Source organism: Gossypium hirsutum, chromosome D08 (genome assembly GCF_007990345.1).
Source record: "Gossypium hirsutum isolate 1008001.06 chromosome D08, Gossypium_hirsutum_v2.1, whole genome shotgun sequence".
Taxonomy (NCBI): domain Eukaryota; kingdom Viridiplantae; phylum Streptophyta; class Magnoliopsida; order Malvales; family Malvaceae; genus Gossypium; species Gossypium hirsutum.
In genome coordinates, this window is record NC_053444.1 from 3,277,530 (window position 1) to 3,302,550 (window position 25,021).

A 25,021-nucleotide genomic window follows, 5' to 3' on the forward strand; every position below is an offset into this window, starting at 1 on the left:
ATAAAAGGTAGTGCTTTCAATAAAAACGGCCATTTATTATAAAACGCATTATAAATTTAATTCTCAATGTTTACATTCTTTTTATCAATTTGACTTTTATTTTATTTTGAACTAAATTTGGTCCTTAGCTTTTCAAAAAAAAGAGTCAAATCACATTTTTTAACGGAAATTATAACTAAAACATTAATTTTTAATATTGTTAGCGTGACAACTCACATGGTGGTCCATGTGCATATCATATTAACATAATATCATTTGTCTCATATATCACGTCAACAAATAATTTAAAAATTATAAAAATTTAAAAATAAAATAATTCAAAATTCAAAAAAGAATTAGCATGGAGCACACGTGGATTGTCATGTAGGCTGTTGTGTTTAAAAATTTAACATTTTATTCGGTTTTCTTGTTAGAAAAACATCATATCAACTCTTTTTTAAAAGGTTGATAATTAAATTTGACTCTTTTTAAAAAGTTGAAGAACAAATTTAGCTAAAAAAAGGAATAAGGATCAAATTGACAAAAGATGTAAACATTAAGAGCTAAATTTGACATTATTCCATTTTAAAAATACATTAAGGTTTTTTTTACCCGTGTAGTAAGTAAGATATAATCAGTATATAAGTATATATATGTTTATTTATGTAGACAAATCTTACATGGAAGGATTTTTTTTAAAAAAGAGTTTGAATGAAATATCTTTAGGCGATAAGATCTTAAAGGGTTAGGGAGTATTCAAAGAAGATAATACTTTGGATGTAAAATTAAGTGGGTGTGGTGACGAAATCTCGATACACAAGATGACATGAAAGGAATAAAGGCTGAGGGTAAGGAGGGATCTTGGCCCCATTGATTAAATGGTAAAATGTCCTTTAAAAATTAATGAATCTTGTTGAACAATTTTCTCTGTCTCATTGAAGGAAACATTCATATATTTATATATATGATCACTGTTCATGACTTGACCTCATTATACATAGAATTGACATTATTAGCAGACCTTAGGCATGTTGAGCATGTGTACCGTTCTAACTTGCATGCTAGATCTCGTAATCCCCTACATGCGAACTCCTTCCGTTTATGCGAGCTCTCCTCGACTCATGCGAGTTAATACCGCGAGCTCTCCTAGTTGTCCTCTCACTGTGCGTCTTGCGCGCATCCATCTGGTGGGGCCTGGCCGAGTCACGAGTAGGTGACCTGCATCTTATCTGGGTTTTGGGTTGGTGACTATTAGTGTATAACAAATCTAAATGTATATGATGCAGTTATTTGAAGCAAATGAAGTCAACACATCATTGAGTTACATATGTATGAAGAAGAATTCAGTAGAAAGCAAGGGATGTATGTACGTATGTTGATAAAGAAGCACAAAGTAATACTTTCCAACTAACTTAACTTCCCCCACTCTCCATCTCTTTTCTTCATTAGTTGAAGAAATTAAGCACCCTAAACCTCCACTTTCGTCTCTATTATTTATATATAAATATAGTGACTTACATGACTAAACATGTTCAAGTGATAGCTCCTTTCGACATTTGTCTGATAATGTGGTTAAAAACCCTTTGTGTCCCACTTTTCATTACATTCATCTGTTTGTCCACATCTTGTTTTGGGAGTTACAGAGAGGACCCATTTCACAGTGATGTTCGACAAACTCATGTTTATAGCCGCCCAACAACCTACAACAAACAAGACAACGTTAATCCCATCAACAATAATGAAGTTTGGTCGAGGATTGATAGGGTCACTCTCAAGGTAATCAATGTCGATGATTTTGGAGCTAAAGCTAATGGATTTGACGATTCTCAGGTACCATATTATGAAAGAAAAATTGGAGTTGTGGTTTTACTTCGGTATTATTATTATTTTTTTTAAAAATAAATCTTTTAGTGTTCAGCAATCATACCAAAGCATTAGAGTTATGATTTCACTTTAATTATATATATATATATTCTGGACCCTTTTATTTAAATCTTTTGGTGTTCAATAGCATTAGAGTTGTAGCTTCATTTCGACTTTGTTTTTTCTTTGGACCTTTTTATTTAAACCCTTCAGTGTTCTGTAGTCATTTCAAAATTATGATTTCAATTGAATTTTGTTTTTTCTTTTTTTTTTTGAACTCTTTTATTTAAATCTTTAGGTATTCAATAATCATATCCAAGCATTAGAATTGTGATTTCATTTGGCATTAAATAGTCATATCATTTTATTTGGTATTCAGTAGTCATATCAAATCTTTTGATATTCAGTAATCACTTAAATTTTTTTTTTGGACTCTTTTATTAAATCTTTTATTTAAATCATTTAGTGTTCAATAATTATATTGAGTTCTGACTGTATCAAACCTCGAAACAAGGAGTGAGCTTTCTCATTTACAAATCACAATACTCAAACTGATATTTCAATTAAGTAACGTTGAATTCTTTCCCACTGAATTCGACAATAATTCATACCCTTTTTAATGTTAACCTTCCTTTTTTAATTTGTGACTGCAAACCTAATGAATAATGAATTACATTTTAAGAACATTCATGAAATATGATATTGAATGACACGAATAAGTTAGGACCCAAGTACCACTACATAAAGTAATAAAAAAAACTACTTTTGTAAAAATTCTGATAAAAAAGTAAAACAGGTATTTCTAAATAAATATTAATATTTAAATAGCTTTTTAATTATTATTTTTTGGTTTAAACTTTATAAAGTTTTGAATTATTATTTTAATTTAAAAGCAAAAAAATTACAAAACTTATTAAAAACCAAATTCTCAATGTATATATATATCAACAAGTATTGAATATAATGGTAAGTCAAATATTAAAAACACTTAAATTTAAACTTAAAAGTAGGTGGAAATAAAAAGGGCAACCACCAACATTGATAAGATTAATTTACATGGACCGTTGTTGATTTATTTTATTTTATTTTATTTTTTACTTACTTGATTAAACCATGTTGGACTCGTGGCTTATAATAAATAAAGATGGTAGTGAAATAAAAATCACAAAATAGCTGTGGAAACTATTTTTTTGAAAACAAAAAATTTTAGGTTGTCAACTTTAAAAAATGAAAATTGGGAGTCGCCACCGATCTTTTATTAAGGTGTAATTGGGTCACCTAAAACGACTTTCGTCTACGAATTTTAGAAAAACGGGTTCGGAAGTCGGTTATATATGAGGAAGGATTAGCACCCTCATTACGCTCAAAAATTGGTACCTAGTTAATTAATTAATGTCTTAAGGTCAAAAATTTTAAAAATATAATCTTTAAAAACTTAAAACGTTGCATATTAAGACCCTTTTCAATTCAGAGAAGCAAAAATGCCACACCCAATACGTTAGGGTACAATATTCTAATTTCCCCCAAAATGAATTAGGTCAGAATATTTATACAATAAAACTTTAAAAGAACATCCACTCATCCAAGATTTAAGAAATCACACCCAATACGTTAGGGCATGATCCCTTTAGAATCCCAAACTCGGAATATTTCCTTTACTTTAAAAGAACATCCACTTATCCAAGATTTAAGAAATCACACCCAATACGTTAGGGCACAATTCCTTTAGAATCTCAAACTCGAAATATTTCCTTCATGATTTTTTTAAAAAAATCTTCATTTCGAGAAATCAATGCGTCACATCCAATACGTTAGGACACAACGTGTTGAATTCCCAATAATGAGTTTTTATTTTTTGATTGAAGAGAAATGCTCGATTGTCGGATTTAACGAAGAAAATCGGAACCCAATACGTTATGGCTCAATTCCCTTGAAAATCCTAAATACGAACATTATCTCAATTTTAAAAAATTTCTATCTTTAAATTTGAGTAAAAAATGATGTAACATGATTTTATACATACAAATGCTATAATAATAATAACAATAATAAATACATCATCGACATAAAAATAATATAAGCAAACGAATAAAAGAAATAATAAAAAAAGGTAATCCACGACATGCAAAATATTAAATGTAAACACAATTATACAATGGATGGGATAGCAAACAAATAAATAAGGATCAAAAGACGTATAATATACACATGAAAATTATGAAGATTAAAAATATACATATAATTTACAAATAAAATTTTGGGTTATAGAATTTATATATAAATACAATACATAATATACTTATGCAAATAAAGAAAAAATATAATTATACGTACATATATAAAATAATAAAAAATAGGTATATTTTAAAAAAGAAAAAGTGAGTATTTAATCATTAAAAAATATAAATATATACATATAAATATGAAAATATTCATTAAAAAATATAGGAAAATATTCGTTTTAAAAAAATATATATACATGTACATATAAAAGGAATATACATGGATAAAAAATTAAATAATGAGTACATTATCAAAATTAATTTTTTTAAAAAATAAATATACATATATATACATATATAAATGTGAGAAAAATATAAGTTAAAAATATGTGCATAAAATATACATGTATAGATTTTTAAAAAATAAAAATAAAAAAATTATTACATTATTAATTAATAAAATAAATGAAAAGAACAAAAAAAGAAAAGAAAAACTAAATTGAATTGCAATAAAAAAACTGTGGTAAATCCACAAATAAATAAAAGTAAAAGGATTAATTTGAACGCGTGAATTACATAGAGGGGCTGGAAGAGAAATTTTCCCTTCTCCTCTAAAACGACGCCGTTCAACTTAGACCCAATTGAAATAAAAATAAATAAAAGGGTAAATTAAGAAAAAAAAAACTTAATTACAAAAACATTAAAAGGCGGAGGGGCTAAATAAAATAAATAAAATTCGCAGTGGTATCACCTTCTCCCCTTTTTTAAAATCATAAATAAAAGTAAAAAAATAATCGAAAGAAAAAAATAGTAAGCCACCTTTAAAAAAACTGCCAATCGTTCTATTTTTTATTCCTCTTCCCCTTTTCTCCTTTTTTTTCAATAAAGGGAGAGGCCTCTATTTATAGTTGAGCCTCCTCAAATCCAACGGTACAGATCAGTTACATCAACGGCTGAGATTAAAGGGTATCTACAAATTAAATCTCTAAGATTACAAAATCATATATTCTAAGATTGCACACCATATCTAAGATTATATATCATATCTAAGATTGCATATCATATCTAAGATTGCATATATCATATCTAAAATTGCATATCATATCTAGGATTGCATATCATATCTAAGATTGCATATCCTCAAAAATTATGTTTCCATATGTGAGCCCGGGCTAAAATTGGGTATTACAGCTGCCCCTCTTTGCTTGTTGTCGTGTAACAGGAACGGAGCAAAGACTTTAAAAATGCTCAATTTTGCTCGGTCTTGCTGGAACATGAAACATCTTCAGAAGTATAGGAATTAGTGCCATCTTCAGTCTGCCTCACTGCAACTTCAGGACGATAAGACTTGCTTATTTAGTCTGCTTCACTGCAACTTCAGGGAGATAAGACTAGATGCGATCTGCTCTCTGCAACTTCAGAGAGATAAGATCTAAGGTTTTAATCCGCTCCACTGCAACTTCAAGGAGATAGGATTATCGGCTTTAATCTACTCCACTACAACTTCAGGGAGATAAGACTTGCCATCTTCAGTCTGCCCCACTGCAACTTCAGGAGGATAAGACTTGCTTACTTAGTCTACTCCACTGCAACTTCAGGGAGATAAGATTTGATGCGATCTGCACTCTGCAACTTCAGAGAGATAAGATCTAAGGTTTTAATCCGCTCCACTGCAACTTCAGGGAGATAGGATTATCGGCTTTAATCTGCTCCACTGCAACTTCAGGGAGATAAGACTTGCCATCTTCAGTCTGCCCCACTGCAACTTGAGGAGGATAAGACTTGCTTACTTAGTCTGCTCCACTGCAACTTCAAGGAGATAAGACTAGATGCGATCTGCTCTCTGCAACTTCAGAGAGATAAGATCTAAAGTTTTAATCCACTCCACTGCAACTTCAGGGAGATAGGATCTACAATCTTCAACATTCTCCGCTGCTGCTGAGGGAGACAAGGTTTGGTGGCTTAAATCTGCTTCCCACTATCTTGGAAAGATAAGATCCGCCGTCTTCGATCTGCTCCACTACTGCTTAGGGAGATAAGATCTACAATCTTCAACCTTCTCCGCTGCTGCTGAGGGAGACAAGGCTTGGTGGCTTAAAGCTGCTTCCCACTATCTTGGAAAGATAAGATCCGCCGTCTTCGATCTGCTCCACCACTGCTTAGGGAGATAAGATCTACAATCTTCAACCTTCTCCACTGCTGCTCAGGGAGACAAGGCTTGGTGGCTTAAATCTGCTTCCCACTATCTTGGAAAGATAAGATTCACCGTCTTCGATCTGCTCCACTATCAATGCTGAAAGGCAAGATCTGCTCTTTCACTGATTTGTTCTCTGTGGAACATGACCTGTATAATGAACCTAACTATGCCTAATGATTAGGATGGCATGATCAAAATGCATCAAATGCTCCTAACTAGACATGTGTGAATTTTGCATGAATGTGAAATTTATTTTTCCGAGAATGATCCCTCTTAGGTTGTCATTACTCGAAGTTTATTAAGGCTTTGTGACTGACGTGCTACAACGCCTTCTTGCTTCACTAGCTTTTCTGAAGAAACATTTAGCCAGGCTGCCCCCCACTGTGAACCTCCAAGTTTAATCCATTGGGATGCAAAATTTGTACCCTCTTTCTTCTACTGTGACCCAAGGGTAAAAATATCTGGCCTTTTCTCAATCCTTTGCTATCACAATTCGAAGATACAGAATGCGAAACTCTTTGGTTTCCTACACCATTCCTAGGGTGTCATATCAAATGATCATGCACAAATGAAGGATTCTCTTCTCCAAGGAAACCCCTTCTTATTGTTTGGTGATTTAAACTTTGTCACCCATCTGACATCCTGTCATTTTGTTTGATCAATGTTTTTGACAACAAAATCCAAAGAAATAGTCTTCATTTAGACTCTTCCTTCTCAGATTTCCAACCTTTAAACTTGGTGCGTTCTAAACAATAGTCCTATTTCAGGCTCCTGTATTATTTAGAAACTTCTAGAGTAATATGCAAAACTTCCTTCGTGAAAGTTTTATTAGTCCATAAATCATTATTCTTGCAAAAAGGGTATAACAATGGATGAGAATACAATTGGTTCTGAGCATAGCTCGAAAGGAATAGATTATCAAAAATAGTAAACAAGGATAGCAAAGAAATTGATTGGGAATGTGTATCTTGGAAAAGAATGAAGTATTCCAAGAATAAAAAATTCAGTATGAATATTAGGTGCCCCAGATATCGCAGCTTGAACTTCTCTGTACAAACTTTTTAAAGATCCTTCTGAGTTTGACATGTGTTTAGGGGATCCACAGTACTCTGCCAATGCCCCAAGATGTTGCCTACCTTTTCCTGATAATTCAGGTATAACAAGATCACCACATGCCCCAATCTGATTAAACTTTGAGTTGCTCTAATCACCTCGTGCCCCATTCTGATCAATATTTGAGCCGCCCTTTTCGGGTTTTCAACTCAAATCCCCTTTGGTCTCAAAGTGCCCTTTGCGGGTTTTCACTTTGGCCTCTCCATTTTCTTTTCTTTTTTCTTTCACTTTTTTTTTGTTTTTTTTTTGTTTTTGTTTGTTTGTTTTTTTTAATCTGAACTCATAGGATTAGATAAGTCATCGTTATCCCTTTCGATCAAAACCAATGTAAGATCTTCTTTGTAATCAAATTTCTTTCATAGAGCCTTTTGGGGCAAAATTTAACTATGACGAAAACTTTGGATCTTCCTCTTCAATTAGGATAAAATCCAACAACGGAGAAATGGCAACTTGACTTCGACAGGCTAAACCATGATGAGCCAAAGGAGAAGGCATTGCCCTGACAAAGAATTCTAAATGCATCGTTCATGATGTTAATCTTGAACATACTATAAATTCTTGATATCGTATTGTTGTTCCGATTACAATGTCGGTGCTTACTCAAGTATATCCTGATATGACCATATGAAGACATCTTTGAACTCTTTGAAGTAACTCAACAAGGTCATGCTTCATTTCTTCGGTTATGCACGCTATCTTAAAGTCATAATCTCCATTGTCCCCTCATGAAGTAAGATTTCATTCCTGTTCTACCATCCTCAGCAAGTCTGAAAATAGGCTACAATCTGTGTCATCTTTAAAGTCATGAGATCCCTCTAAACACAAATCCCACTCAAAAGGAACTTCTGAGTTCGTAACAGCATCACTCATGTCATTGATATCTGGGGACCCACAGTAAATACCAAAGAATATACAAAAGAATGTATGAATAATCATTTGTACAATTATGGATGAATAAAAGAATAATATGGAAGAAGATCCGAAAGAATGAAAGTATAATTATTCGAAAAGAATATTGGCTTAAAAAAATGAATGCAAAGATGTATTTTATTACAATAACGGCGTTCAGACATGAGCCTATTTCATAAAGGAATTCTTATTGCCTCTAGGCTGAAGGCAACAAGTGTGTTTTGAACATTACTCTGAGTAATCTCTAAATACTACAGGGGTTTCTTCTGCAGTCTAATTATTTAAAACACTCCCAAGTCTATAAGGGCGAAAATCTTACAAGGTCTCTTCTTCAGTTGTTTCATCGTGAACACTTCTCGACACCCCTTCATATATTGTATTCAATCATGACTGGGTACTAGATGAGCCATCTATTTTGACAATACCCATGTTGATAAATTTTTCAACTAGCTTTTTGAAGATAATGCAATTTTCTATAGAATGCGCCGTAATTCCTGTATGATAATCACATTATGCACTTGCATCATACCATTTGGGATACGGGGGCTGTGGAGGCTTCACATGTAAAGGAGAAACAACATGCGCATCGAATAAGCTTTGATACAGCTCCTTGTATGACATTGGAATTTTCGTGAAGTGGAGTTTTTCAGTACCTGGCTTCACACCTAATTCTTGTCTTGATGAACCCTGTTGATTAGCAATCGATTTGCCGTACGTATTCACGCTGTTCACCTCATTTTTCTTTTCTTTTGAGGCTTGCCTTCTGTTATTTCCTCCAGCATCAATCTTTCCGCTCCTTATGGCGCTTTCAATCATTTCACCATTCATAACTATGTCAGAAAAGCTTTTAGTAGCACTTCCTAACATATGTGTAATAAATGATGCCTTCAATGTGTTGACGAAAAGCATCGTCATCTCTCTTTCTAGAAGAGACGGCTGAACTTGTACGGCAATCTCCCTCCATATCTGCGCATATTGCCTAAAGCTTTCACCTGGTTTCTTTTCCATATTCTACAGAGTGATCCTATCAGGTACCATGTCAGTCACATGGCTGTACTACCTTATAAATGCCTGTGCCATATCTATCCATGAATTAATCTGGGTACGGCTCAATCGATTGTACCACTTGGATGCTACCCCTACGAGGCTATCCTGGAAGCAATGAATCAAGAGTTGGTCATTATTGACATAACCGGTCATTCATCTGCAGAACATGGTAATATGAGCTTCGGGGCTACTGGTTCCATTATATTTCTCAAACTCTAGCATTTTGAATTTGTAAAGAAGCACTAAATCCGGAACCAGACTCAATTCTTTAGCGTCCATCCCATAATAGCCTTCTGCACATTCCATCGCTCGAAGTTTCTCTTCCAGCCATTTGTACTTTTTCTCTAGCTGTTTTGGTAATTCATCATTCATTTTCTCTTTTCCAGCCGTCTCATCGAAATCAGGGATAGCAGGATTAACAAAGTTGGCTCCGGGGTTAGAGCCTGATCCTGCCTGGAGATTCATTAGCGTCGCAACGTCACCCAGAGGATTAATGGTAACAGAGGACCTACGTTGGTATATCTCAACTTGTTGGGGGTAAAATCCAGATGATAGATAGGTCTCTCATTGTCTCCTTCTTCAATATTGAGCACGGAGCCTTTTCCTTTACCAGCTCATTTGTTGAACCATTGAGTTAACTGAGCCATCATACTCCCCTGAGATTCCATCATTTTGTCTATCATTTTTTGTTGTTCATTCATTTGCTTTTGAAGCTGCTCCTGCATTTCCTTTTGGGATTGTTCTAGTCTTTCCATCCTTTGATCCATATCCTTAGTTTTCGATCGAGTATCGTAGCGGTGTTTAGTAGGCTGGTTGGTTTCCAGATTAACTGAGGAATGATGTAAATTAATTAGAATCTTTTAATGTTTTTAAATGCATATGAAGTAATGCAATGCATGAATGCAAAAAGACGTCAATTTTGATTCAATTCCATATAAGAAAACCTTACTAGAAAGCAAATTTCTTTACATAAAGCGAATTACAAATAAGACTTTGCCCTAGTACCCAGAACTCTGATCTTCCTAAGTAACAAAACTAATTCTTGCCCCCGATCCGATTCTAATTCATACTTCATACTCAGCATGTCAGCCTGTACTGCTAAAATCTGTACGTAATCAGCTACTTCTTGAATCTAGACCACAGCTTCCTTCATAAGATGATCTCTGCTCCTAACTTGACTCTGAAAGTGGTGGAGCTGTTCATTATTACTACTTTCGTTTGCTTTCAAATGCTTGATCTGGATCTCACAATTTTGTAGACCGTTTCTAGCTCTTCCAAAGAATGCACTTGCTATCCCCCTTTTGCTTAACTCGTGCAGCGACCCACTGCTCACTCATCCCTGTTATACCTATCAGCTTCTTTGAAAAGGTTGGTACATTTACCGCTCTCGAGTAAACTCTATCCACTTGAAACTTTGAATATCGGAGTAAAGCCACATATTTTTCTATCGTAGGTACCAAATCGACATTCCCAAACGTGAAGCAACTGTAAGCAGGATTCCAAAACTGGACGAGGGCTCGAAACAAATGTTTGTCTACCTTCACATCAAGCAAATAAGGTAAGTCCCCATAATTGTCGTAAAATAACTACCTAGCCTCATTATTCCATTGATTCCAAATTTCTTTCAACTCCTGCAAATTGTTTTGAGTTACACTGATGCGAGTAAAATCCCATAATTCCGATACATACCCATTGGCCAGGCTATCACCCTTTTCTTGCTGTGTTGTTTCAGACCAAGTTCGGATAGCCGCATTGTCTCCACTTTATCAAGAAACCTTTTTTCCATGTCAAGCTTTCTATCTAGCAACCGAATCTGAACTGACGCCTTTTATGATGAAATGAAATGCCATGTCATGTCATGCAAACAAAATAAAACACAAAAGGTCAGTGTCATATAATAATATAAAATATAATCAAGAAATAGTAAAACACCCAATCGGATGTCTACTAGGGTTCAGTATAGTTCTACCTAGGGTGGATTCCTAAGGTTCATTATATGAAGTTTTGGCTTCTAGGGTAAAGGTACCCGAACCAGCAGAGTCCTCTATCCTCATCCATTATAGGCTCATATGGATCGAGTTCGGTTCAGGGGAATACATTTCCCTATGGCTGCACGGAGATGAAAATCTCACGAAGACATAGGTACGGATGTATCCCGGAAGCAATCCACTACCCTACACGGAGGTGAAAACCTCACGAAGGCATAGCTTCTCACTCCCACTTAAAAGGGTAAAAATGTTCAACTCATGAAATGCATAATGCAAACAATATTTAAGGAATAAGATAATGAATGCGAAAGGATGTTATGATTTTTTTAAAAAAATATTTTTCTCGACCGTAAGACAAAAATTAATCAACTTTGTGGCTCGACTCTCTTCTTTTTTTAAAAAAATTTCCCCAGCGGAGTCGCCAAGCTGTCGAAACCATTTTTTTGAAAACAAAAAATTTTAGGTTGCCGACTTTAAAAAATGAAAATTGGGAGTCGCCACCAATCTTTTATTAAGGTGTGATTGGGTCACCTAAAACGGCTTTGGTCTACGAATTTTAGAAAAACGGGTTCGAAAGTCGATTACGTATGAGGAAGGATTAGCACCCTCATTACGCCCAAAAATTGGTACCTAGTTAATTAATTAATGTCTTAAGGTCGAAAATTTTAAAAATATAATCTTTAAAAACTTAAAACGTTGCATATTAAGACCCTTTTCAATTCAGAGAAGCAAAAATGCCACACCCAATACGTTAGGGTACAACATTCTAATTTCCCCCAAAATGAATTAGGTCAGAATATTTATACAATAAAACTTTAAAAGAACATCCACTCATCCAAGATTTAAGAAATCACACCCAATACGTTAGGGCACGATCCCTTTAGAATCCCAAACTCGGAATATTTCCTTTACTTTAAAAGAACATCCACTTATCCAAGATTTAAGAAATCACACCCAATACGTTAGGGCACAATTCCTTTAGAATCTCAAACTCGGAATATTTCCTTCATGATTTTTTAAAAAAATCTTCATTTCGAGAAATCAATGCGTCACATCCAATACGTTAGGACACAACGTGTTGAATTCCCAATAATGAGTTTTTATTTTTTTGATTGAAGAGAAATGCTCGATTGTCGAATTTAACGAAGAAAATCGGAACCCAATACGTTATGGCTCAATTCCCTTGAAAATCCTAAATACGAACATTATCTCAATTTTAAAAAATTTCTATCTTTAAATTTGAGTAAAAAAATGATGTAACATGATTTTATACATACAAATGCTATAATAATAATAACAATAATAAATACATCATCGACATAAAATAATATAAGCAAACGAATAAACGAAATAATAAAAAAAGGTAATCCACGACATGCAAAATATTAAATGTAAACACAATTATACAATGGATGGGATAGCAAACAAATAAATAAGGATCAAAAGACATATAATATACACATGAAAATTATGAAGATTAAAAATATACATATAATTTACAAATAAAATTTTGGGTTATAGAATTTATATATAAATACAATACATAATATACTTATGCAAATAAAGAAAAAATATAATTATACGTACATATATAAAATAATAAAAAATAAGTATATTTTAAAAACGAAAAAGTGAGTATTTAATCATTAAAAAAACGTAAATATATACATAAATATGAAAATATTCATTAAAAAATATAAGAAAATATTCGTTTTAAAAAAATATATATACATGTACATATAAAAGGAATATACATGGATAAAAAAATTAAATAATGAGTACATTATCAAAATTAATTTTTTTAAAAAATAAATATACATATATATACATATATAAATGTGAGAAAAGTATAAGTTAAAAATATGTGCATAAAATATACATGTATAGATTTTAAAAAAATAAAAAAAATTATTACATTATTAATTAATAAAATAAATGAAAAGAACAAAAAAAAGAAAAGAAAAACTAAATTGAATTGCAATAAAAAACTGTGGTAAATCCGCAAATAAATAAAAGTAAAAGGATTAATTTAAACGCGCGAATTACATAGAGGGGCTGGAAGAGAAATTTTTCCTTCTCCTCTAAAACGACGCCGTTCAACTTAGACCCAATTGAAATAAAAATAAATAAAAGGGTAAATTAAAAAAAATAAAAAGAACTTAATTACAAAAACATTAAAAGGCGGATGGGCTAAATAAAATAAATAAAATTCGTAGTAGTATCACCTTCTCCCTTTTTTAAAATCATAAATAAGTAAAAAAAATAATCAAAAGAAAAAAATAATAAGCCACCTTTAAAAAAACTGCCAATCATTCTCTTTTTTATTCATCTTCTCCTTTTCTCCTTTTTTTTCAATGAAAGGAGAGACATCTATTTATAGTTGAGCCTCCCCAAATCCAACGGTACAGATCAGTTACATCAACGGCTGAGATTAAAAGGTATCTACAAATTAAATCTCTAAGATTACAAAATCATATATTTTAAGATTACATATCATATCTAAGATTATATATAATATCTAAGATTATATATCATATCTAAGATTGCATATATCATATATCTAAGATTACATATCATATCTAAGATTGCATATCCTCAAAAATTATGTTTCCATATGTGAGCCCAGGCTAAAATTGGATATTACAATAACAATCATAACATCTTGTTTGGACTGCAAGTCAAATCCATGATTCAGCCGAGAATTTATTGATTGACATTCAACAATTATTTTTTCTTTTTCTTTGGTTTAGGCATTTAAGGAAGCTTGGGAGTTGGCTTGTAACTCGTCTCAAGGAGCTATTGTGGTGGTCCCTAAGAACAAAATTTATCATCTTAAGCCAATTGATTTCTTTGGACCCTGCAACTCTCCTCTCATAGTGAATGTGAGTTTATGCAAAATAGCATGCATGGCCATGGATTCATGCATACATGCATGCTTGCCTTAAATATCCCATGCACTCGTACATCCATGTAAACATAAAATGAACTGATACATTATAATTGAAACATTAAATGATGATTATCTTTTTTACATGATAGATCCATGGAACAATTAAAGCCACTGTCCATCACTCGGATTATAAAGCACACGGAAGACGACGATGGCTTTACTTTGCTAATGTTCAGAATTTAAGGGTAGAAGGTGGAGGCATCATCAATGGCAATGGCAGAACATGGTGGCAAAAATCTTGCAAAATTAACATAGCCATCGTATGTCACTTGCTTTTACATCAAAATTTCAAGTTATTATTTTTTCTCTTCTCTTTTATCAATAAAACAGCAAACATTTTTTTTTCCATCATTTTTCAGCCTTGCAAGGAAGCACCAACTGTAAATTCACGTCCTTTCTTATTAAATTCGAGATATGTTTGTTTATTCCCTGTGTAATGACCGGGATTTGAACATCTACCCTGTATCACTTCACGCAACTAAATTCGGGTGTCTCCCCTTATATGCTTACATCAAAAGTATTGTTTTCTTAGAACACTCGAATCAAGGGGTGACAACCAAATCTCAATACATGCAATGATGTGAGAGAAAATGTCCGAATCCCGATCGTTACACATTGTGCACATGAACTATATTAAAACAAAACTGTGCTTTTGCAGGCGCTAACCTTTAGCCAATGCAGTAATCTGAGAGTAGCAGGGCTGCGGATCCGAAATGCTCAACAAATGCATCTTTCATTTAACAAATGTGTCAATGTAAAAGCTCTCAACCTTTCCGTTACTGCTCCTGGAAACAGCCCCAACACGGATGGAATCCATGTGTCTGAAACCCACAACATACACATTAAGAACTGTGTCATCAAAACTGGTAAACCAGTAGTTAAATCAAAGCATTCATGCAAATCTTCTAAACAATTATGCAAATTCTATGCTGATCTATTCGTTTGGTGCTATATTTGAAGGTGATGATTGTATCTCTGTTGTGAGCGGCTCGCAAAATGTACGAGCCACAGATATAACTTGTGGACCGGGACATGGAATCAGGTCATCTAGCTAATTCAACACTACTCAAAACAAAAACTTTTACCTGATTGATTTCAGCTTACTTGTTTCTACAATTATGTAAATGCATGGTAAATTAACACTATTTGCAGCATTGGGAGCTTAGGAGCTAGAAATTCTGCAGCTTATGTATCTAATGTAATAGTGAATAGAGCAACAATTTCAGGTACCACCAATGGGGTTAGAATAAAGACTTGGCAGGTAACATCTTAATTTTCTTTGGAAGACTAAAACCTATATTTGATAAACTGTCCCACACATATCTAGGCAAACCCTTTAAATACAAGAAAATCTAAATAATAAAAAATCAACATACACATAAGAGACGCATATCCAAGTAGTTTTGTAAATAAAAATGGTTTCAGCTAGAACTAAGCAAACTTCAGTAAGAAAAAGGGCACTTGGATTTTCTTAATCAAGAATGAATAAAAGAAGTTAGAATAAAATTTGGCAACTCTGGTATGCTTTTCAAGGATTCTATGTTGTTACTGTAGGGAGGATCAGGGTATGCCAAAAACATCAAATTTCAGAATATAATGGTGCATAACGTGAGCAATCCTATAATCATAGATCAAAACTACTGTGATCATCATAAATCACCATGCCCCTGTAAGGTAATAAGAAAAACTCTTAAAACCATGAACATCAGACTCAGAAGAAAAGAGCAGAGCAGGTGTTAATGGCAATGTATGTATGTATGCATGCATGTATATGATCTATAAAAGCAGGTATCAGCAGTGCAAGTGAGCAATGTGATTTACGAAAACATCAGAGGAACAAGTGCCTCCAATGTTGCCGTGAAATTCAATTGCAGCAGGAGGTTTCCTTGTCGGGAGATTTTTTTGCAAAATGTAGCTATAACATCATCAAAAGAAGATAAAGAACATACTGCAGAAGCTTCATGCACTAATATTAGATTGTCTTACCGGGGAAATGTTTTTCCACCTTGCTGATCTTCATCAATCTCTGCCTCAGAAGAAGATGCCAAACCAAACTGCCTTCATAAATTAATCTTAATATGAAATGCTTGCTTCTTACTTACGTAAATTCATACTTTACGATCTATATATATGGATACTTATTTAATGTTATACATGCGTAATTTAGTTCATATACATATATATACTCTTTCTTTTATGCCTTCAAAATCCCCTTATCAGCAGACTGTGATCATCAGAACTAGTAACAAAGAAATTTAAGTTTTTCCAAGATTATGAAATTACAAGCACTAATAAGTTGTGCCATTCAGCCATAGTGAATAGGCCACCACCAAACTATCAGCAGAGCCCCACTTGTTAAAAAGATCTTGGTAGTTGACATGGTGACAAACAGAAGCATACTACTCGGCCTCTGCTGTGCCAGGTTTTAGCGCCTTCCCCACTGCATCCCAGCAACTGAGCAACTGCAGTGGCTGCCACTGCTGCTGCGAGTATCAAATCCCTTCCATCATTGTTGAACTCTCGTTTGGTCTGTCCAGCTCCTCTAGCAGCATTGGTTTCTCAAATATTGCATTCAGAATTCAGTTACGGGTACTTATTCAAACTTTATTAAGACTTGATCAAAATGTCTTACTTGCAGCTTTGATGAAATCTGGATTGGAAGTCTGTTCGGTAGAGGTCAACACCACAGATGCTTGCCTGATCCTATCTTTTGGAAATTCTACCCGCTATGTTCATGCAACCTTCAAGAAATCTCCTATAACTACAAGTGAAGATGAGGCTCGGGAAGCTGTAAAGAAGGCATGCAAAGGCTTACATTACTTCGCCATCCAAGAGGCTTGGATCCAGATGCTCATGTTGGATTCTGGTTGCTATTGGACCTACCACCCCCAACTGTGGTTGAATGGGTTGCTTAAGTTATTTGTTTTCATCAGCAACTGCAGTAAAAAGGCATCCCGATGACATAAAGTAGCACCAGTGCAAAGCTGAGGAAATTTAATATAAAGAAAAAAATAGCAACTGCCTGAGAACTGCCACATCCAGAAATGGAAAAATCTCCACAATCCACTCACAAAGAATTACATTAGCCGTTCAGTTTCAAAATTTGCTTCTCTTTTGTTTTTGAAGAACAAAACGAATGCCTTGCTTCCCAAGTTCCAAGCTTTTTACTCTACCATCATCTAGCATCACAGATACTGTGGATGTGTCTTCAATGATGTCATGAACAGCTCCCTTATGCCTGCTTGTTCAATTTCAAAAAAGTAAGGATTAAATTCAGGGAATGTACCTAAAAAATATACAATATAGAATTATTAAAGCATTATAGTTTGGGTGGAGCTAAAATTATTATTCACTAGCAGCTTGACATATTCTTTCTACTTTTGAAGCTCAAATTGAAGTTTACATGTTTCATCACTTGCATATAGAACTAAATAAGGGGTGTGTGGTTAAGACATAGATTAATCAGGAGCAAAAGATCTTAAAATCAAAAGCCCATGGTACCCAGATCTTGCCTCCTAGTTTTTTCTGTGGCAAAGAGAAGCCAAATCTTACCATGAATTGTCAGAGGCGTGATGAATTTCAACTTTCTTTCCAATTGCATCTTTACCCAACTTCTTTAATATCCAATTAGCATCCATCATGCCATCCATTATGCTGTTTTGATGCGTGTGTGTGACATCAAGATCTTCATCTACATTAAACAACGATTTTTCCACAAAGGTTGATGGTCTCTGCCTTTTTGACCTTTGGCCCTTTATAGAACTTTTTTCTTCCACCGGATGAACCTTAGAATTCTGATTCTCAAGATCAGGTTTCTTCAATTTAAACTTGAGAGACAGTTTGGAATCTTTTGGAAAAGATTTCAAGACAGGTGTGTGACCAAAATCTTCATTACTTTCACCATTCGTATCAGCCCTGTCTTCCAACCACTTTCTCAACATCACCTTGCCCCCTCTTAGGATGGACGCCTCACCTGACGGTGCAGCATCAAGCCTAGTTACATCAATGCTTCCTTTTCCAGATGCAACTCGTGGCTGTTCAAGAGGGCCAATTTCATATCCATCAGAACTGCTTGCTGCACCGACTTTGGGCCCCAATTCAGGAGATTCTGGCTTAATATTTCCAAACTTTATCACATTCCCTTCTTTTCCCGCAATTTTCACCCTTCTTGACTTGGACTGATAAACCTTGTATCCTGCAAACAGAAAATTTTCCCACTATCTCAATTATCAGAACCTTAAAAGAAATAAATTTCCAGATGTTCAATAACGGCAGCACAACTGAACTTTTTAATATCACAGCAATAGATCATGATTGCTATATTACCATCACCAGATTTAGCAGTATTGTCATGCGTATCCAGCATAAACTTGTAACTCTGTTGATTTGCATCTTGAACACCTAACAATCAGTCAAACAAGAGAAGGCATAATAGTTTTTAGATTAATCTCTCAACCAGAAGGGACCAATAAATTGCATGTGATTTAATATCTTGTTTATTTTATAAGTGCAATCTTATAAGAAATAAAAAGGGCTCAACAAAAACCTAAACTTAACTAAGATTAAAGTAAATGAGCAAAAAACAGTTCATTACAGCAAACGCAGATTTTAGGGTGTAGTTAGAAATGATAAGTAGCAATCTAGAAGGTTACTAGAGTGATAGCAACATAAAAGGAAATGATGAATGCTAGATTGTAGGGAAATGTGATCATCATGCAGTGCAAGTTATCTCATAGAAAGAGTAATTCAGAGCATACCATTGTAAGAAATCACATCCCGTTCTCTTTGACAGTTTGAAGCATCAGGCTTTGGGGAGTTGGTAACATTTATTTTTCGTGAACCTAGATTTATGACTAACTTCTTTGCTTTTAAAGTATTTGACTTGCTATCATGTTTATCATCTCCACTATCTAAATCAAGTGGCTTGTTACTTTTAATTTTAAGTACACGAGATTTTCTATCTTCATCACTAACCATCACCTCATCTACCAGCTTGTTTTTCAAAATCCCTGGCTGATTAGTAGAACACGTTTCAGTACCAGGAGAAGTAATATTTTGTCCTTCATCTCTCTGGATTGCAACTTCATCGATCCTGTACTCACTCGCACTATATCCTTGAGATTGAATATCCTGATTCCCTTCAAAACTCAGCTGTGACTCTCCTTTGCTAATTAAAGATGCCTGGTATGTCTTTTTCTTAAGATATTTTTTGCTTGAAGACTCCTTTCCATATTCCCTGTTCTTCTTCAGAGGCTTGTCAGCTATCCCTTTGAGAGAGAACTTCGGGGAACGCACAAGTTCTTTTTTAAACATCACAGGACCATTTTCCTCATCATCAGAATATGGAGAGATAGAGAATATTTCTTCTTGAGTTGGCAGCCCTGCAGCAGCCCTCAAGCTAGCAATAAGGTCTTGATCAGTTCTGTCTCTCCTCTTCCAAAGCTCTTGAACAGCATCCTCAAGATCTGTAACCTGGTTACACGTTTATAACAGATTCACAAGTTGAAAAGAATACTTTACCTCTCTCCCTCCTGAGAAAGAAGAAGGAAAAAAGCACACTGCAATACATAGCTACCTGGTAGCACTCCCGACGACATGCTGCACATTTATACTGGAGATTTGCATCTACTTGAAACTGCAGATATTTTTCATCACTGCAAAGCATTTATTGATAAATAAATAATGATCCAAAATTTGTGCGGGTGCTGAAAAGCTGAAACCATAAAAGTCTTTCAGGATTTATTCAACAGGAATAGGAAATATTTTTTGGTTTGGAGAGGAATGAAAGAGCTAGATAGAAATTTCAAGACAATATGCACTTGCTTTGCTTGTTTCACTAGATTGGTAAGGAAACAACTCATGAAAATGGCATTTTACAGAAAAAAAAAAAAGAAGAAAAACTTGAGAAATTCAATCATCCATTTTGACCCTATACAGTTACAAGGAATAAGCCTGATAGACTTGATGCAAGTTAAAATACAAAGCATAACACAAATCCATAAACATCTATAACTGTCAAACTCAGTAGCACATTTGACTGCAACTACCCCAACCAAAATAATCAACAACCAAAAGCATGCAATAAACAAGATAACAGAGCAGAAATTAGGTTGGAGTTTCTTAAAGTACACAGCAACGAACCTGATGCCATCACACTCGCAGTGCACCCAGCGCTGGCAAACATCACAGCAGACCATGGGCGTCGATTCTGATTCTCTATAAACCTGTATAGTTGCAAAATGTCTAGTAAGTTCAAATTTCTAGAAAACTTAAGAAGCCTATTAGCTTTCACATGGATGCTATAATCAATCAAATAAAGTAGTTCAGAATCCATTTTTCGGTCATTTCTATCAAGAAACAAGTTTTAGGGGAAGTGGATTCTTTCCTTAAGCTAGGGGATATATGAAAAAATAATAATAATAATAATTATTGGAAGAATGAATTTACCTTCAAACATACAGGGCAATAATTTCCCTTCACAAACAACCTTCCACAAGCATCACAACAAGTGTATTCCAAGAACCACCTGTGCGATTTGTAAGAAAATGATAAAACCAAAATATTAATACTAAGAGCATTAATGTGCACAGAAAGAAGAAACATTTAGGGGTGAAAGCTTCTTGTCTAAGGGTTAGCAGTCGTACCGCACGCTTGAACCATTTCCGGGGACATTGGATCCACAGCTGTGACACTTTGTATGCTTTGGGCACAAATATGGCCCAGAGGTAACATTCTGCATAATCTAGGGATTATATGAGCTGTTCTCTTTTAAACAAGATATTAAGAAATCTCTGCAATAAGCAATAGAAACCCAACCTTGTGTGATGGATGTTGACAATAGCAATGGTATGCATCATCACACCTTTTGCAAAACATGAGCTTAGTTGGATCTCCAGTACTTCGGCACACCTAAAGAAAGGAAATTAGTAGTAATCAGTGCAACCAAAAGATTTGAACACTATTCGGTGCAAATTGGTACTTATGTGCAAGATAAATACCTCACAGGTTCGACAATAGGGGCAAGTCCAGGAACTCCAATGAATCAAATCTGCAACCATGCCAAATGTATAAGACTGCAGTGGTAGAAGATAACACAGCAGTAAAATTTGGTGCCTCTCTACCGAGCCATAGTTATATAGCACAATAAACTTTAGTACCTCTATGTTGAACCCAAGATTTCAAGCAGCTTCTATGGTACTTCTTGCCACAATTTCGACATGCGAGCATCCTTCTTGCCCTCTCACTTCCTTCATTTTCACCCGAAAAGCACATGTGACAAGTTACATTTTTGTTTGACTGGCCTTGCTCTTGTAGAGCAGAATCTATTGATGCAACCTGTAAAGAAAGTGAAAACCATCACTTCTAGAATGCCACAAAGAAGGAACACTGCATAAAATAAAAAGTAGAGACCAAATAAAGGCCCCTACTACTCTCCTTCCCTGTTCTCATTCAACAAAGGTTTGTTTCCAGTCAGAGAGTAAGTATACTAGCCAACCCAAAACAACAACAAACTAAAATATCAAACCACGAAATCCTTTATTTGCTAGTAATTTGCATTCATAGTTTCACAAATACATGCAAAATATATACCTATATTTTGAAATATAAAGTTAATAACGTATTAACAAATGACTATTGGACAATCACAAACAAACCCAAAATCTAGCTCAATTTCAATAAGATAGCGTTTGGGAACTTGGATTTCAGAATTTGGATTTCAAAAATAGTCTAAATTAAGTCATAATATATATAAATTTATTAAATTCATGATTATTTATCAAATCTATAGATTTGTCAAGTGACTATTTAGTAGTGATTTTGAAATTCCTAAGGAATTTATAAATTTAACAAATTAATGCTTTTTATACTCTCCAAATAGATATTACATTGAAACCCAAGTAGCTTACTCTTTATGTATGCATTTAATTATTACAAATTATATAGAAAATGAAACACAAATCCAAATTTTGAATTCCAAGTTCCCAAAAGCAGAATAACAGTAATCTTAAAATTGCTACAAAATGCAAACTTAAAGTATAAATATCAACGACCAATCATATTATAGATACGGTTAAAACAAGACATACAAATACTGATACAGTATTTTTAAAGAACCAGTAGAATGGACCGGAGAAAGCAGAACTCGGCACAAACACGACAGCAAAATAAACTGAAATTGAACACCTTAACCCCTAAATGACAACAAAATTTACACTCCACTAAATCAAACTCGAACGAGATCAAAATTTCAGATGCCAAACTTAATGTACACCGTACAGATGCACATAAACATATACCTAAACACGCACATAGAGTCAAATGCAAGTATATTATTATTACCGCAATATCACCCAGCTCAACCTTCCTAGCATAAACCTCAGCAGCAGCTTTTCTCTGAAGCACGAGCCGCTTTGACTGAGCCGCCAAAACCGAGGCCGAATCCTCCACGGCATCAACGCCATCTCCTCCATCCCCAGCCGGAACCGGCGTTACTTTCGGTACGCGAACCTGCACAGTCCTTTCTCGAGAAACCGTAACGCCCAATGGATCTTTCAAAAACGCCTCTACCCGAATCAGTTCCTGCAAGAAGTCATGCTTGGAATCGGGAGAATGGAGATTCCGAGGAAACCCTAGCGAACAAAAGCAAATTCGCCGACTACAAAAAAACAAAGAGAAAACATATGCATTAATACAACGAGAGCGCGTTAAAAACAAGTTCAAAAAGGAGATATAATGGCAAAGTGTATGAAAAATATATATTGTAACCATGTAATTGGGCAAGCTACGTGAAAGGCCATAGTAAGAGATTGTTGGGAATTTTTTGAAATTTTTTTCTTTTTTTTTTTTGAGTTTTTAGGAGATTTATCGATCTGGCTGCTTTTTATCATTATTAAAATAACAAACGGGTAATACTAAAACGGCGTCGTCATGATACATAGACTGGTTCTGTCAGCATGGTTTGTGAATTTGTGTTAAACTACATGGTCATTAGTAAATTTATCATTCCGTCTCTAAACTTTTAAAATTTATAAAATAGTTATAAGCTATTTAAAAGCTTTTATTTAAGCCATAGGATTGTTAAGTCTTTTTCTTAAGTTTGACTAGCGAGCTTTAAGTGACAATTCAATGATTAGTATAGTGGATTAAAATATATTGATGAGTAGAAGAACGTGCCTTCAATCCAAGTCGATCTGACGGTCAATGATAGAGATCAAAAAATAAAGTTGTTTGAATTTTGATTCGTAGATTCATTACCTTCAAGAAAAAAACTAAATTATAAAAAAGAAGGGGAATAAGAGCTTTCGATTGGTGTAAGCCATGTGAACAGAAAAGGTCATGCAATAGCATTTTAATAGCCCGATAACTTAAACAAAAACTTTTGAATAGTTTAGTGACTATATAAAACTTTTTAAAGTTAAGTGACCAAAATGTAAACTTACTAATAATTTGGTGACCTTAGGTATTAATTTGCCTATATTTTTTTAACACAAAGGAGAGGGTAAGGTTAGAGTACAGCGAGCTCAACCAAAGTAAAAGGAAACCTACAAATGAAAAGTTGACATCAGGGTTTTAAGGTCATGTAGTCTCCCTAAACCAATAATAATCTACCATGTTCTAGTCAATTTTGCTTTTTATCCTAAACAAAATGCTAAATAATTAAAAAAAAATTTGATAACTTGGGGTGGAAAATAGGTTTACTAAGGACTGAACTCAAGCATGCCTATAACACTCCTAACCCGTATCCGACGTTGGAATAGGGTTACGGAGCACTACCGGACTTATAAATCAAACAATCATACATTTCATATTTAAATCACTAACCATCCAAACTCATTCATATAGTCCCTAATACGAGACCTCAAGGCCCCAAATAGATATTAAAAATAGTTCAGGACTAAACCAAGTACTCAAGAAATTTTTCAAAAAAACATGTAAAATTTTCAAAGTGCAGGGGACATACGCCCGTGTGGCTAAGCCTTGTGGGAATTCGAAATAGGGCCACACGCCCGTGTTTTTGCCTGTGTCCTAGCCTATGCAACTCACTGACTTGGGTCACACAACCAGACCACACGTCCGTGTGCCAGGCCGTGTGCTAGGCCATGTGAAATCTGGATGGTATACTGACTTGTGCCACACGCTCGTGTGTTAGGCCGTGTGAAGCTACTGACTTGTATCATTAATGAATCACAGGGGATACACGGCCGTGTGTCACACACTGCTGAGACACACGCCCATGTCTCTACCTGTGTGGACAAAAATAGGTCATTTTCCAAGTCATATTTCTCACTCCAATTGGTACCAACTTAAACACCACAATTTGCATATATCCATGGCATAATTAGACACTCAAAACCAACAAATATCAAGCTTATAACATGTTATAACATCACATACAACCATGATATTCCTAGGCACATCAATATTCCATTCAAAACATACTAAATATGTCTTCAAAATTTACCTAAATGGTCAAACATATATACGTGCATCTTTGTACCTAAGACTTAACAAATATGCCACTTATCAATCACGACTATTTGGCACTCAAAATACCAATTCCCAATCAAGACATTTACATAGCAACCATTCATCATATATTATAAGGCTATTTACATATTTACAATTCAAAAGATATGTCCACAAAACAAGCCAAATTAAATGGCTAAAACACAACTAGACATATAAGCTTCCATTAGCCAAAAAAGACCTACACATTCCATTTAACCCAAAATATAAAGTCAAAAGTACCAAA

General features: G+C 34.4%; 2 protein-coding genes across 12 annotated transcripts; one reads left to right on the forward strand and one right to left on the reverse strand.

The window, feature by feature from the left end:
• Positions 1–1,386: 1,386 nt before the first annotated feature.
• On the forward strand, positions 1,387–17,204 carry LOC107937429 (polygalacturonase QRT2). Of its 4 annotated transcripts, none has more exons than XM_041099527.1 (9): positions 1,387–1,809; positions 14,069–14,200; positions 14,358–14,528; positions 14,628–14,648; positions 14,927–15,134; positions 15,229–15,310; positions 15,421–15,529; positions 15,823–15,942; positions 16,057–17,204. In XM_041099527.1, the coding sequence occupies exons 1-9, from the start codon at positions 1,498–1,500 to the stop codon at positions 16,279–16,281; spliced, it is 1,380 nt and encodes a 459-aa protein (XP_040955461.1). In that variant the 5' UTR covers positions 1,387–1,497; the 3' UTR covers positions 16,282–17,204. The 4 variants fall into 4 exon arrangements, with proteins under 4 accessions (XP_040955461.1, XP_040955463.1, XP_040955462.1 ...); XM_041099529.1 differs by having other exon boundaries at positions 1,387–1,755; XM_041099528.1 differs by lacking the exon at positions 14,628–14,648.
• On the reverse strand, positions 14,290–23,129 carry LOC107937445 (uncharacterized). Of its 8 annotated transcripts, XM_041099521.1 has the most exons (16): positions 22,609–23,037; positions 21,426–21,603; positions 21,267–21,316; positions 21,085–21,177; positions 20,913–21,001; positions 20,716–20,794; positions 20,410–20,492; positions 19,844–19,922; positions 19,026–19,740; positions 18,595–18,669; positions 17,821–18,463; positions 17,340–17,506; positions 17,084–17,204; positions 16,901–17,009; positions 16,255–16,826; positions 14,290–15,089 (listed from the first exon to the last, which is right to left on the reverse strand). In XM_041099521.1, exons 1-12 carry the CDS (start codon positions 23,035–23,037, stop codon positions 17,365–17,367), a joined length of 2,655 nt encoding a protein of 884 aa, XP_040955455.1. In that variant the 3' UTR covers positions 14,290–15,089; positions 16,255–16,826; positions 16,901–17,009; positions 17,084–17,204; positions 17,340–17,364. The 8 variants fall into 8 exon arrangements, with proteins under 8 accessions (XP_040955455.1, XP_016725812.1, XP_040955456.1 ...); XM_016870323.2 differs by having other exon boundaries at positions 16,255–17,204; positions 22,609–22,924; positions 23,035–23,129; XM_041099522.1 differs by having other exon boundaries at positions 16,255–17,009.
• Between the last annotated feature and the right edge of the window lie 1,892 nt (positions 23,130–25,021).